At 43.7% G+C, this 14,219-nt stretch overlaps 1 protein-coding gene across 3 annotated transcripts in view; it reads left to right on the forward strand.

Moving 5' to 3' along the window:
- Positions 1-14,219, forward strand: part of FRMD1 (FERM domain containing 1) — a 34,984-nt gene that overhangs the window by 965 nt on the left and 19,800 nt on the right. For all 3 annotated transcript variants that reach the window (XM_008643313.2, XM_017745712.1, XM_017745729.1), the window contains 2 exons: positions 3,142-3,306; positions 8,054-8,144. In XM_008643313.2, coding sequence (XP_008641535.1) covers positions 3,211-3,306; positions 8,054-8,144 — 187 coding nt within the window. In that variant the 5' untranslated portion in view covers positions 3,142-3,210. The remainder of the gene's footprint in view (positions 1-3,141; positions 3,307-8,053; positions 8,145-14,219) is intronic.

The raw sequence follows: 14,219 nt of genomic DNA on the forward strand, positions 1-14,219 counted from the left end.
CTGCTTTGACCCAGCAAGTGCTGAGATTCTGGCCCTGTGCTGGGAGGCAACTTGAGGCTCTGTGGAGAGAGGAGGGGAAGATTTAATTGAGTTTTTATGACCACGTTTAAGCTGCTGAGTGAGAGAAGGCTTGAAGTTAATGACAGGCATGTTTTCCAAAGACCCTCTGCATGTGTGTTTAGGTAAAATAAACACTCCTAAATAAGCTGTGCCACCACTCTGGGCACTAATAAGCCTCCTGTCTGATACCAGAAGAATACAAATAAATAGTGGCTTTGACTGTTTTAATTGATAGACTTGCTGGGCCTTTGACCAAGCAATTACATCTCAAAATGCCCTTCTGCAGGGGCTAAAACATGAAGTGATGTTAGTTTAAAAAAGCAACACAATAAAAACAAACAACCTGTAGGATGTCCCAGAGGCTGATTATTGACTTCAGCTTTTATTAATTCATCTGCAGTGCATTTGCTGGAGCTTTTATGGTTTAATTGAGGTTAAGAGGTTGGAATCTATGGTAAACAAAAGGATGGCATATGGGCAGTCTGAAATTGTGTATGTTTAAGTAAGAGCATTCCTTCTGGTCACTTGTTTTCATTGGGCAGTTACTCTTGACTCACAACTTTTTAAAAAAAGGTGTAAATATGCATTGCTAGCAAGTTAATGATTCATGATGTTTTATCACATCCTAGCATACCTCTGAAGAAGAGAAGGTTGAGCTGGGCTTGTGTTTGACCTCCCCATTCAGACTAAGGACATTTTTTCTTTAACCCCTTACCTGTCTTGGGAAGGTCCACAAGCTCATTTGTTTTGAATCATAAGAAGAAAAACACCTTCTCTCCTGCCTTTCTCACTTCTCTGTTCTGGGGGTCCACAGCTGTTCTCTTAAAAATTCAAATGGAAAAAGCAGGTGTGGGAAAGAACTTTCCTGAAGCTTTTTGTTATAGAGGCTGTGGGGAAGTGGGAGTCAGTTTCTTCAGCTGTCTAAAGGAATCTGTGTGCATGTGTTTGGGTTTTTTTTATGGTCACTTTTTTGTCCTGTTTTCAGTTCTGTTTTGAGCCCCACGAACATCTTCACTGGCTGTGGTATCCCCTTGTGAGAGAGAACGTGTACTGGCCAGTGCAGCCGTTTGACAATTAAGATAAACCTCCTTATGTTGAAAAGTTCATACTCCGAGGTCTTTATGCTGCTGATAAAGTTTATGGCACGAATTACATCAGCTGGCAGTAATAGTGGTGACCTGTTGCCCTCAAGTCATTCTGCAGACATCTGTAATTTATATACAGCTATTAATAGTGTGTAGTCCAGAGCCTAAGAGAGCATGTCAGAATAATTATATCAATAAGAGAAGATAAATCAGAATTTTCCTCTTAATATTTCAGTTAATAGCAGCTTTCACCTGTCCAGAAAGTCAAATGTGTTTTTCTCACTTGCTTTTAATTTAGAGCAATCTTTTTAAAATTCCTAGGTCTTGTTAAACTAAATACTTGTTCTGAAAAAAATACTTTAATAACCTCCTTGTCTGCATTTTTTTGTGTATTTCTATCTTATAAGGAATTCTCTACATAATTTGAATCAAAAATTGCTTTATTAAGAAGAATTGTACATGATGGTTCAGGGAAGGAGGTGCATGGAACAGCTTCTGTATTTGCAAAAGGACACTCCTGGATCTATCTTGTATTTGCTTTAAAAAAATAGTTTAAAAAAGAATTGATAACTTGAGTACAGAGTTGAAGGGAGAGGGATAAATCTAAGTTTCACTTGCTATACTCTATATGATAGTTTGCTTTTCCCATTTCCCAAACAAGAATTTGATTCAGTCATAATTTTCTCCTGAACCAGGACAAACATGACTTTAAACAAAAAATGCTTCTTAAACTTACCTGTAATCACATGCACACATGTACATGCATATATGTGTATGTGTGTTAGCATAACATGGCCTGCTTCCCTGCTGCCGATGCCTCATCTTTTATCCATTGTGCAGGGTGAAGGAAAAGCCCATGGCTCCCTTCACAGCCTGTCCCCTGAAAGTGGGCTGGGCTACGGGTGGTGGGAGAGGGTGGCACTGCCAGAGCCAGTGCGTGGGGCTGCCTTTGCTGGGGTCTGCCGCTGTGCTGGGGTGTGTGGGGACTTTGGGGGCAGGCATCAGCCAGCAGCACCTCTGTTGCTGGTGGGAGTCAGCCCAGTGTTGCTGGTGGGAGTCAGCCCCTTTGCTCAGGGCAGCTGGGGGTTGACTTGCATCAAATCTTGTATGGGGATGGAGTGGACCCCGTGGTTGGTCTCTGCAGGCATTGATACCTAACCCACCCTCAAGGAGCCTCTCCTCTTCCTGAAGGATTCATCAGGTGCCACAGGATACTTCCTTGAGAGGAATGCTGAGAGCATTGGAGAGGAGAGGACTGTACACAAAATGGAACAAGTTGCTGAGGAAACAGTCTAACCTAGCTGTAAAGTGAAGATGATGTTGGCTACTGTGTGTTTGGCTGCAAAGAAAACTCATCCCTTATTTCTGTTAATATCTGAACTTCACCTGGAAGTTGCTAGTGCAGCCTAGGCTCAGTCCTTGAGAGAGGAGGTTGGCAGTGCTTGCCTCACAAAAGGTGTTATACAGCGGCTCAGCCTTGTGAGTGTTGTGTTCCACGTCCTCCTTTGAGTTGAGGTGTAGAGGATTTCAGGCGGTGGTTTCCCAGGGAGTAGGGATGGAGTGAGGGGGAGGACAGCATAGATGAAGTTCGCTGCACTGACATGTGCCTGCTGACAGCCCATTGAAATCTCTGCTTTGGGAGAGAGTGAGGTCCCTGGCTGAAGGATGGGGCACTCCCCTATGTCATGAGTGTTTTCAGGCAGTGGCCCAAGGTGCCACCTGCCTTATCACTTACATGAGTCTGGAAACCTTGAGTCTGGTTTGTTATTCCAGGGAGCCTTCATTGCTTTATGGCACTCTCCTGGGACTTTCAAGCTGTTTAAAAGTTTGATGCTGCCTGGTTTGTGCTGTGATGCTGGTGGAAACACTGACTGTCCCTGGAAAATGGATGACTGTTGGGAGTGGTTTTGTTTTTAAACATCTCATCGCATGCATGCTGTGAGCTGCTCCCAGTGCCAACAGAAGTACGGCACTGATGCTCTTGCCTTTTCAACAGGTACATGGGATGAAGGGAGCCTGACACCCATCTGGAGAGGAGACCCCAGCCCCTGTGGAGCTGCCCACCATGAGCAGGGCACTGCTGGCAGGCAGGATGCAGCCAGAGGTCCGGAGCGTCTGCGTCTTCCTGCCCACCCGTGAGCAGCTCAGCCTGGCCGTCGGGGTGAGTGGCCGGGAGAGGGGCCGGGAGGTCGCTGCATCGAAGCCACAGTTCAGTTTTGTTAGTTCCCATTGTTCTCCCAAAAGCCTGGTGCTGGTCTGCTGACCGAAAGGCTATTAGCCAGCTTAGGGTAATTGGTGCTCCGTTTTCTAATTGGGCAGCTTCAACGCATTCACAGAGTTCATTAAAAGTCATGGCTGTGTTGTAGGATGGGGGTCTCCTCTGCTCTTTTTCTGTTATTTACTTATTATTAACTCTGAGTGGTTTTGCTGCTCATAATAATCCAGCATTTTTAAAAAATTGAACCTGAAATACCTTGAGTAGTTAGCAAGTGTACCCAACACGTGACCGTTTACTCTTGTAAAGAATCCAGCTATCCCTGGTTTTGATAGCCTGCAGATCCCTTCAAAGAGTCTAAGGCAAACAGCCATTGAGGGTGGGGGTTTTCCCTCCTCTTGAATACTTGTACACATTAAAAAAATCGAGGTAAGTCGCTTCATTTCTTCAATTGCTGTCTTGAATGCCTCAAAGTGTGCACGAGTGACAGAAGGGCCGGCTCAGCTGGCAGCCCAGGGTGGCACGGTGTCTGCACAGCACGGTGCTTCTTTGTGCAGCGCCGGCTGCTCCTTGAACTTGTGAGAAACTGAGCTGACAAGAGGCACTTGGCGCTCAGAGGACAAGCAAGTCTCAAAGATAAGTGCTCTCTTGTGAGCGTGTGCGTGCACTCATGTGTGGGCTGGGGAGATTTGGCTTTGTTTTGGGTAGGTTTTTTCCCCCGCTTTGGGATGAGGAGGGGGAGAAGACAGTTGAGGTGAACTTATTTTAAGTACTTGATTGAAATGGTGGCTTTTGAAACTATGCGTGCTAATCTTCAAAATCCATGCCGGAATTTTCCTACCTGCTGTGTGTAAGTGTAGTGTCCTTAACTGAAACAGCCCCAAGGGCTGGATGGAATAAAGCTTTAAGAGCAAAATCTGGGACGCTCTGCTTCTAGGTTACTGGTTCAAACCCAGCCCATCCACTGCCCCAGAAGGCTTTTGCAATCTGCTGGCTTTTGTGCAAGGCAGAAAACGATGATTTAATTAAGTTCTTGGCAGCAGGTGTACAGGCCTGGGTAATGGTCTGTTGCAGCTGACCCTAAATCTCACCTTCTTATAGCTCTTATCAGGGAGGCTAAAGATGGGACATAGCGGAGCTGCCGGCCATGGGGAAGGAGCAGGCTGGCATGCAGGAGGGCAGTGCACCAGCAGGGCTGTCACTGCTCCTCGCTGCCTGTGCCTGAACAGAGCACACAGCTGTTCCTTCACCAATGGTTCATGCTCCGGTATATCACAAAAACCTGCAGTTTATTGTAAAATAAATTTGGGGTGAGAAAGATCGAGTCCAGCCATAAACATGACACTGCCAAGTCCACCACTAAACCAGGTTTCTAAATGCTACATCTGCATGTCTCTTTTAAAACCTCCAAAATATTTAATAAGCATAAGAAATGGTCTTTTGGATTGACCCCTGACAGGGACAGAGGAAAAGTGCTGTGTCCCCTCCTGTTCCCCTGTCCTGTCCCAGCCTGATGCCCCTCCAAAGAGCTGGGGTGCCTTGTGCATCACCATGTTGTGCTGCAGAGGAATCCTCCACAACACCTCTTTGTATTCATTTTAAAGACATTCACCCTTGTCATTTTTGATGCCCCTTTCTTTTGTGTCTGGGACGTTGGGAAAGTATGTACTTGGAGATGCCTGCGTCTGAAAGGGAATAGCTGCCTGGGCCAAAACATGAGACCTCAACACACAGTTGTGTCCTAATTGCATAGAGAGTGAAACATGGCCTGTTACAGCTGGGCACGTCACCAGAAACAGCTTTTCATTTGGCTTTTGACTTTACCACAACATTTATTCAAAATAGCAACAAAAATTAAGATTTCATAGCTGGAGAGATCTTTCTTTTTTGAAGAAACATCAAGGCAATTTTCTAGTGAAGTTGGTAGAACCCAAATGTAATTACCACAACCACAGATGATACTTTTGTGCATTTATTAGGATAATAATGCCACTACTAAAGATTTCCAAAGCCTTTTAACCTCTTCAGTGTGGAATGCAAATACTAAACAAGCTTGCAGCTCAGTGAGGTAGGTAGGGATGGTTATCTTTCCAGCAGAATGAATTATAGATCCTTCCCATGATAAGCACAGTGTTTATGCAGGTAATTCCTCCCTCCCCCCTCCCATATAAATTCCACCCTTCCAGATAAGAGTTTACCTATATGTGTTTTATGTGGTCACATATAGATTTGAAGCCTGTCCTTTAAAGTGGATTTGTCTTACACCCTTCACAAATAGTGCTGTTGAAGAGAGAAGAGCAGGAGCCATTTTAAATTCTCTTCCCCCACAATCGAGTATCTCTTAATTAACTTCGATGTCTACCTTTCTGAATGTACAAAGAATTTGGGGGGATAGTGAGGAGTAAAACTGCCTTCTTGGGACCAACTCTGAACATGAGGAGAAGCAGAGCAGTGAGGGGAACTAGTGGGTGCTGCAGCTTACCAGCTGCCCTGAGGAGGGCAAGGTAAAGTGGGAGAAATTTTTGGAGTGGAGGAAGTCTGGTGAGGTCCTGTGTGTTGGTGAATGGAAAGCATAGGTCTGAAGTCTTTCAGTTGTCCTGTGAACAGGAGAGCTGATGTTTCAAAGCATATGTGCCAAGAAAAATAGACATAGGTAACTAATGCACACGAGTATCTGTGCACAGAATGACCTTGGAGTAGCAGTTACCTTCTGTAAAGTTCCACTTGATTTCACTTTGGACTGAATTTCACGTGCACAGAAGCCCTGAGCCTGACATGGGGCAAAGCTGTGTATCAGTGAAAGGAATGAGTCATAGCATTTCTGGGATCAATCTTGGCACAGGAACCATATGCATAGGGAGGAAAGTCCAAAGAGAAGCACACAGATGAAAAATGCAAAGGGAAGTATAGGTTGCTTTGAGCAGAGGGGAAAGTAGGAGGAGGGAACAGCAATTGCAAATGTAATTGGTATTGCATAGCCTTTAAGGCTGGGAGTAGAACTTGATGCAAAAGGGAAGTGCCAAGAGGAGAAAGGACAAGGTGGTAGTCACATACCTGCTATGCAAGAAATCTGCTTCAACCACTGTTCAGAGCTGAATGCCACGAAACTGTCACTTGAAGTGCTCAGTTCCCTAGAATTAAGTACCTTAAAGCAGGTTTTTCTTCCCTTAGGTAGGAAAGCTTGCCACTTAGAAAATTCATCTCATTGTGTAGCATTTACAGGGGGTCCTGTGCTGCCAGTGGCTCTTGTATGCCCATAACCATTATGGCTAGAGATAGGTCACATCTTTCTTAGCAAATCCTTCCCAGGTAGGAGGACATGCTCAGAGCTTGCATCTTTGGCAAAGGGGACTGCTCTGTGCCATACTTTACCTTCCAAATGTGTGTTCTTGGTGTCTGAGCAAACACTGCATTTAGGTGTGAGACAGGTGCAGTCTCACACGGAGACTCATAATATGATCCAGATGTGGGTTTGGGTCTTATCAGAACTGTGCACTACCTCCTCCCTGCTCAAAGCTTACACGTGTTTGCATTGGTGTAGTGCAGGCTTCAAAGCTCCTGATAAAACAGTACGGAGTATCTGGCTAGTGGTGCCTTGTCAAGTAGAAGAAAATGAGTACTTAAATGACCTCCTGTTTCCCATTGTCCATGTCCAGTGACATGGTACATCCTGGGGCAGGGAGGGGAGTGCAAGCCAGTTTCTGGGGTGTGTGGCATACCTACACTAAAAGAGCTTGAAAAATTAGGATGGTGATTGGTTTGTAGGAGAGTTAAGCAGTCAACTTCTGCCCTGTCATCTTTGTTGCTCGGTAGATAGCACTGCACTGTACCCTTCCAGGCACTGCTAATCCGCATCATCCAGCAGTGGGGTAATGAAATTCCAAGGTCCTGGCCCATTTTGCAGCTGCAATTGGCTGCACCCTGGCCTGAGCTGAGGTTGTCTGTGTCAGTGCCATTCTGTTCTCCCCATCTGCTCTTTCTCTGAACTGCTTCCCCTGTGCCTCTGTGGGCTGAGGGGTTTCCCTTCATGCCTGTGGTTTGTCTGTCAGTACTCCTGGGATGGTGCAGGGGGACAGGGGGAAATGAGGCTAGGAATGGGGGGACACTTAGTGGGGGACTCTTCCAATCACAGTACACATCCAGGTCTGCACATGCAGTTAACCAGAACCATGGTCCTTCTGGGAGAGCCTGTGCATTACAGAACACAGGGGTATTGGGAGGTCTCAGTGTGCAGGGAAACAGGCAAGGGCTTACAGGCTCTTGGTGACAGCTGCTGAAGATGAAGATGTTAATGGCTGTGTAACTAGAAGTCAGCAGGAGACAGAACACAAGCTCTTCTGTGAGGGGTACAGAGCAACCACATCTCTAACCTGCGAGCTGCTCAGTCTTGTGTTTGTTTGGGTACTTTTGTTCCTGGTTCTTCTGAATGAAAACTTTTGGGTTTGGTGGGTTTTTTTTCTCTTAACCTCTCAAAAAAAAATCTGCAAGAAGGCAGTATTTTCATTTCTGTAATTAGTAATGATTATTATATTGTGATAATAGCAATAATACTGAAAACAAAGCATGTTCTCTGGTGTGGTTGTGTTTGGGTATTTTGCTTTAGTACCCAAAAGTGTATTGGCCTACATAAAAAAGAGTTGCTCCACCCAGGTGTGTGAGCCATCTGTAACGTTGGATTGGTTGTGTCTTTCAGGTCAAAGCCACTGGACAGGAGCTCTTTCAGCAAGTTTGTGATTTAGTGAAGATTAAAGAGCCTCACTTCTTTGGCCTCAGCATTGTTAAAAGTAAGCAAACTCAATGCACAAGCAAGTGACTTGGCAAACATCCACAGACCCGCTTGTGTATTTACAGTGTGTGCATATATACACAGTGGCTGTGCCTGCGGGGGGAATTTGATTGTAATAAGGTCACAAAGTATGTAGATTATGCAGAGCCTTCCCAGAGCTCTTTTGATCTTTGGTATGTGGGCAGACAAATTGAGTAAGCTTTTTTTCTCCACCTCTGTTCTTAGATTCCACCTCTTTGTGGGGCTTGCTTTCTCTCCTGTAGTGGGAGTTGCTAGTCAACATATTTGTTACTGTATTCAAAACTACAGGTATTGAACAGGAGGTGGATTTTAAAAGGACCTTGGAGCTGAAAGTGTTACTTCTGAAGTCACACATGAATAATGTGGCAGTGGGGAGGTGTAAGGGACTGAATGCATGTGTGGGACACATTGGGTTTTGAAATATCATATGGGAAATACAAAATTTCTTAGTCCATGAATTAAAGTCCAGTTTGCTTGGTCCTATGGCTTAGCTTTGGCCAGGAAATGGTGTTAAAGAAGCAAATTGATATGAGAGATCACATTTCTGGTATGGTGTGAGCATTGGCATTCCCTCCCACACCCCAACTCCTAGTAATTAGAAATGAATCTTTTGTCTTGTTTATCTTGCCTCCCCACATTTCCAAAAGCACTGAAAGACTTCTCTCTTCTCCAAAAACTTTCTCAAGTGTGTTATTTACTACTGCAATTCTAGAAATTTCATTGAAATTACAGTAGTCTTTTGTAAGTCCTTCTAAAGAAGATTTATTTTGCTTCTTTATAAATATGTGGGATAAAATAAGGGTATTTTTCTAAGTTTGTCTCATTTCCTTTATGCTCTCATTCTGTAAGAACTGCTTTTTCTGAGTGCAGCATTCAAACTGAGAGGAACATAAGCTTTTGATCTCCATAAGAGAGATTCCTTAAACCTGATATACCTGTGCTATAAACCAGCACAGTTTTTTTTAATGTGAGGAAGACCTGAATGCTCTTAACTTTTTTCACAAATCATCTATGTTTCTGAGTCCTCCCCTTTGTGACATTTTTTAACCCCAGGTTTTGCCTATTCCACTTGCAGGACATCTTGGCTGAAATTGGAGCCCCTTTCCTGTCCTGGAAGACAGGGCAATTTCATTCCTATTTTTTTTTTTTAATTCTTCTCCTGTTCTTCTCATACTTCTTTCCCTTTTCTCTCCCTTCACAGGTATTTTCCATACCCTGCTTTTTCCTTTCCTCACACCTTTTCTGTAAAGCAGTTTCTTTCACCCTGTCAAACACAGGGGTTCTAGTCCCAAAATACCCTGTTGTGGCAGATGCTTTTCAACCTGTTGGAAATGCATTGTAACCACTGCATCCCAAAGAGCATAGTAAAGCTGTTCTGACTGGACTTTAGAGTATATTGTCCACATCTTTAAGTGGAAAACAGTCTTCTCACTTCACAAAGATTCTTCTTTTTTAGAGCAGCTAATTCTTCCAGAAAGCTCTAAAAAGTCAAGGAAAAGAGTTACAGGAGTCCAGCAGCCTGAACTAACATCTCTTTTTTTTTTTTGTTTGGGGGGGTTGGTTGTTCACTTTCCTGAAAGGAAATACTTTTTCTGTTCCACAACTTGATTTCTCCTCTGCCTTGTTTTGGTCAACAGACTGGTGATCATCTCCGTTGCTGCCTGTGGTAGCTGAGGTCTCGCTTCTATTGCAAATATAGCACTCTGTGTCTGGCATTTGGAAGTAGCCTTTAAGGCACTGCCTGCTTCTCAGGGATTTTTGACTTCACAACAAGCTTTCACCTCAAGAAAGGGAAGCTCTCAGGTCAGGTTGGGGGATGAGCTGGGTAAGTTTTGCATTCCCAGGGTTGCCTTGTGGGTGCTTAAGTCAAGTGCCTTGGCTGAGCAGCTAGTCAGTGTACATCCCACAGAGGCTGTGAAGGGGAGGCCTGGGCCTGGTCTGTGAGGAAAGGCTGAGTTAGGTATCCAAAAAATTGAGAGGAAGCATTGACGTTTTTGAAAAGGTAATCCTTTCCTGCATCGTGGTTTCACCTCTGTGCTGCAGCTCCAAGAAGAAATTTTTAAAAAAATAGCCACTCTGTTTTAATAATGATATTTTTCCTAGTTTCTTAATGTGTGTTCATGTTTGGCAGTCTGATACTGCCACATGAAAAACAAGGTTTTCTAATCCACCTGCATCCATTACTTTGCTGCTAATTTGTCAACAAAACCCTGACTGTCAGCAGTAGCAACAGAATGAAAATTAAAGGATTTCTACAGAACTGTAGCCAATCACACTGCATGGATTATCTGGATTAGGAGCCCATTTGACCTGCAGACATTGTACAGATACACTAATGCTCAGTTGGTCTCATAGTAAGTGTGTGTGTGAGGGGGATAGGTTGGGGTCCTTAATCATAAACAGAAGTTTAACACCTAAGTGTGGCAAAAAGGAAAATGGCACTGCAAAGCACCATGCTAAGTACAAACCATGAATGCTGCAAGACCTAAGTTGTAGGTCTTGGAGCCTATTTCCCAGCATTTGATGCCTAAATATGTTGCATTCTCTTCTGGCTGTTGCAGATGCTGAGGGCAAGCTTCAGAATTAAAGGTAACAGTAATAGTGTCAGGGCAGAATTTTTCATCCCTTCTTCTCTTGAACTGTTTTTTATTGTCAAGAGGAAAACCAACCCAATATATTTGGGGATAAAAAACGTTTCTGTAAGAAGTTGATCGCTTTGAAAATGTAATTCAGGAATGTGCATTAGTGGGAGGTCCCAGAAACCTTGGGTCATGTTGCTCTTCTAGTTTTGGCATGGATCATCACACAGGCTATAACTTGCGTGCTCCTGCTGCTGAAGTGCTTTTTTTTTTCTCCTTGTAGTTTGCTCAGTGAAAGATCCTGCAACCCTGCCAGGTTCAATCTGGTTCCATAGACTTCAGCAGCTGGGTCTTATACAGCAAATCCTCCTGCGGGGTCAACCTTATCTAGTGCCCTGCAGGAGGTTTCCCTCTTATTATCAGAAAGTGTGTGCAGCAACACATTCAGTCTTCTAAAACAAAACTGATTGTCAGCAAACAAAGAACAGCCAGCCTTCCTTTGTCATTATAACCCAGATCCCTTCAATCCTGAGTTTTGGGCAATGCCTTTCTAGAAGCAAACCTTGCTTGACCTAAGCAGATGGAAGCCTTCAATTGGGAAGGAACAAGACTGCAGCTCCTATACCCTCTGACTGTCTCTGTGTCTTCTTGTGATTTGTCAGGCTGGCTTTCTTACAAAACCAAATCCCCTGCCTCAAGGATAATACTTTGGTTTTTACAGCTATGGCTGTTCACCTTGCCAAGCCCATGCTTCCCAGCACATGCTTACCAAGGAGCTCAGTGATTAACTCCACCAAAACCGCTCTGCCTCGAGTAAAAACTCTTCTGCATCTGTATATCCCCCAGTACTGAAGTTCATGGACAGAATATGCTACCATGTTATCTTTCTATTACATGGGTATCTCTTACAACAAAGGGTCTCTTAGGAGACAAATAACGAAAGTTATCTGAAATACCTTATAATGATTTCTACACACCAGTCCTTCCTCATTATCCCTGCTTCTTGTCTGTCCTCTCTTAAATCTGCTTGCATAGTTGAGTCTCCTTTGTGGATTTCTCCTGTATTCTAACCTAAGGTACAACTCTATTACAGTGACTTTCGTATCTCAAATGAGATAAATGCAATATAAGAAATGGACCACCTAAAGGGAATTGCAGGGGTTCAGATGTCCAGAGTATAAAGTACTCCTTGAAAGGACTTACGTGGTCTCCTCCTATGAAGGCAATTTTTTGCCTGTACCCGCTTTCTATCGTTCCTCCTTTGGTATCAGTACAACATCCAGCCAAGTGCTCTCCTGCCTGAGAATTGCAAGGGGTTTGTTTGCCCCTGGATAAGCAGCGCTGGAAATGGTTTTGCAGCTCTTCTTGTGCTTCTTCTTGTTCCACTGTGACACTGCTGAAGTCTGGAGATCTTTGCCTGGGCATGCCTTGTTGCTAAATATATTCTTGCAGTGCCTATCCATTACCAGGAATGAAGGAGCCTTTAGCTCAGTGTTCAGACCTCAGCAGTTCCTACAGCCACATGATCTCAGGCTTCTTGATATTGTCTCCTTTCATGCTACCCTCCACAGGCCTTGTGTCCATCCCAGCTAAAGTGACCTCAGCCACGACCTCCCTTGTTTTACTCCCAGCCTCTGTTGTGATTCTCCCCTTCACTTGAGATACATGTACTTTCCAGCTAAAGCTAAAAACACAAGTTTATCCTGAACCAAGTTTTTAGACCCTTTAGTAAACTAATCAACCAGGTATCAGAAAGTGGACAGCATTTCTTTCTACTGGCTTGAAAGGTAGCACCAGGAGCATCAAGAAGCCATATACAGGTGGTAGGAGCAGATGCCATGTGGATAGTGATTTTCCCAAATTACTAAGGCTTGGAAGCTTGGGAAGCTCCACATGCAAAAGGAGTGTGTAGTCAGTGTTTCTTCAATAAATAAACAAAAAAATCCATGTTGGTGCTCAGGTTACGTGAGGTCTACAGCATGTGTTGTGAGGTATTTTTTAGAGTGGGGGGGTGTTTGTTGTTTTTTGGTTTTTTTAAGCTTCAGCTCTCCCCTAACCCTAGCATCCTTCTGTCCTGCTCGTGCTCTTTCCTGTTGCACCTCAAGGGACATAGTGGTGTTGCCATGAAGCTTCTTGAAGCCTCTGGAAAAAGTTAAGTGCAATAGCCATGGATAATTTTTTCCCTTCTCTTTTAGGCAGAAAATGCTTGCTATGTGGAAATTTGGCTTTGCACTAATTCATATTTTATTTGAATCCTATTCTTCTGGAATGTCTAGTTGCATTACTAAATATACTTAGCCAAATTTGTTAGTGGGATCTTCCTGGCTGCCTTTGGGGCCTAAGCTCTGACTCTTGGTAGGACACCTTTGTGGAATTTCTTGGTGCTTTTAGGCCAAAATGGGCACAGGAGGAGAGCAGGTTTTTGGCATTCATCATTACTTAGCTTTTATGCAGAGAACTCACTTTTCATAAAAAATAAGATGAGGAGGAACTGGTTAATGCAAAATAATGGCCTTTAGGTTAACAATGACTTGGAACTGGTTTGGCCCTGTATTACAGCCATAATTTTCTATTCCCATTTTTCCTTCAGTGTAAATAATGCCTATTGTAAGTCTGCATCACTCACTGGAACTGTGTCACTTTTTTCTAACTGGGGACTTGGCCCATTATTTTTTTGCAACAATGCGTGTCCTATTTTTTTTAAAATACATAAAATGTGCTAAGCTAATATTGCAGAGTGGAAGTGTTTTTCATTTCTGGTAACTGCTTATTTTGAAATGTGATTTTTACAGCATAAATTTTCAATCTCATTTGAGAATTCTTAAAGGTGAAATTGGGAGAAATGTGTAAATTGCCTTACTGCAAGGGGCTGTCCAGATGCATTTCATGGGATTGCAGTGCACTGGTGAGTTGTTCCAGGTCTGGTATTTGTACACACAAACATGGGGGAACCTTTCAAGAGAAGCTGATGTATTTGTAAGATCACTTACAGTGCTGAGATGAGATTTATGAACTCGGTGTCGGTAGCTGCAGGTGGATGAGAGTGTATTTCTATGTGTGCATGCTTCTCAGTCAGCTTTTTGGTACCTTTCACTTGTCCTTCAGCTGAGGCCAGTGAAGCAATGACAGTTTGTACCTGCTGAGTATCCAGCCCTGTTTGGATCCACAGATCAAATTTATTCTTCCCTGGAAAGGAGGCCATCTGTGCATTTCTATATTGTCCTTTACAGCACTGCTCAGGGGTGCTGCAGTTTGGTGCCCTCATATCTGTTAGAGATGCTTATTTTCAGAGCAGACAGTTTTAGCATTTGGCAAAAGATCTCTTAGGTTTCATCACTAATCCAGTGTAAGGAAAAAAAAACCCAAAGCCATCCAGAAACCAGTAGGGCTGCGGAGGGAAAATACCTCCTTGTTTTTGTAGATGGAGTCTTACATTGCAGGTTGACATTCCAGCAATATTAACTTCATTTTGG

Source organism: Corvus brachyrhynchos, unplaced genomic scaffold (genome assembly GCF_000691975.1).
Source record: "Corvus brachyrhynchos isolate BGI_N302 unplaced genomic scaffold, ASM69197v1 scaffold70, whole genome shotgun sequence".
Taxonomy (NCBI): domain Eukaryota; kingdom Metazoa; phylum Chordata; class Aves; order Passeriformes; family Corvidae; genus Corvus; species Corvus brachyrhynchos.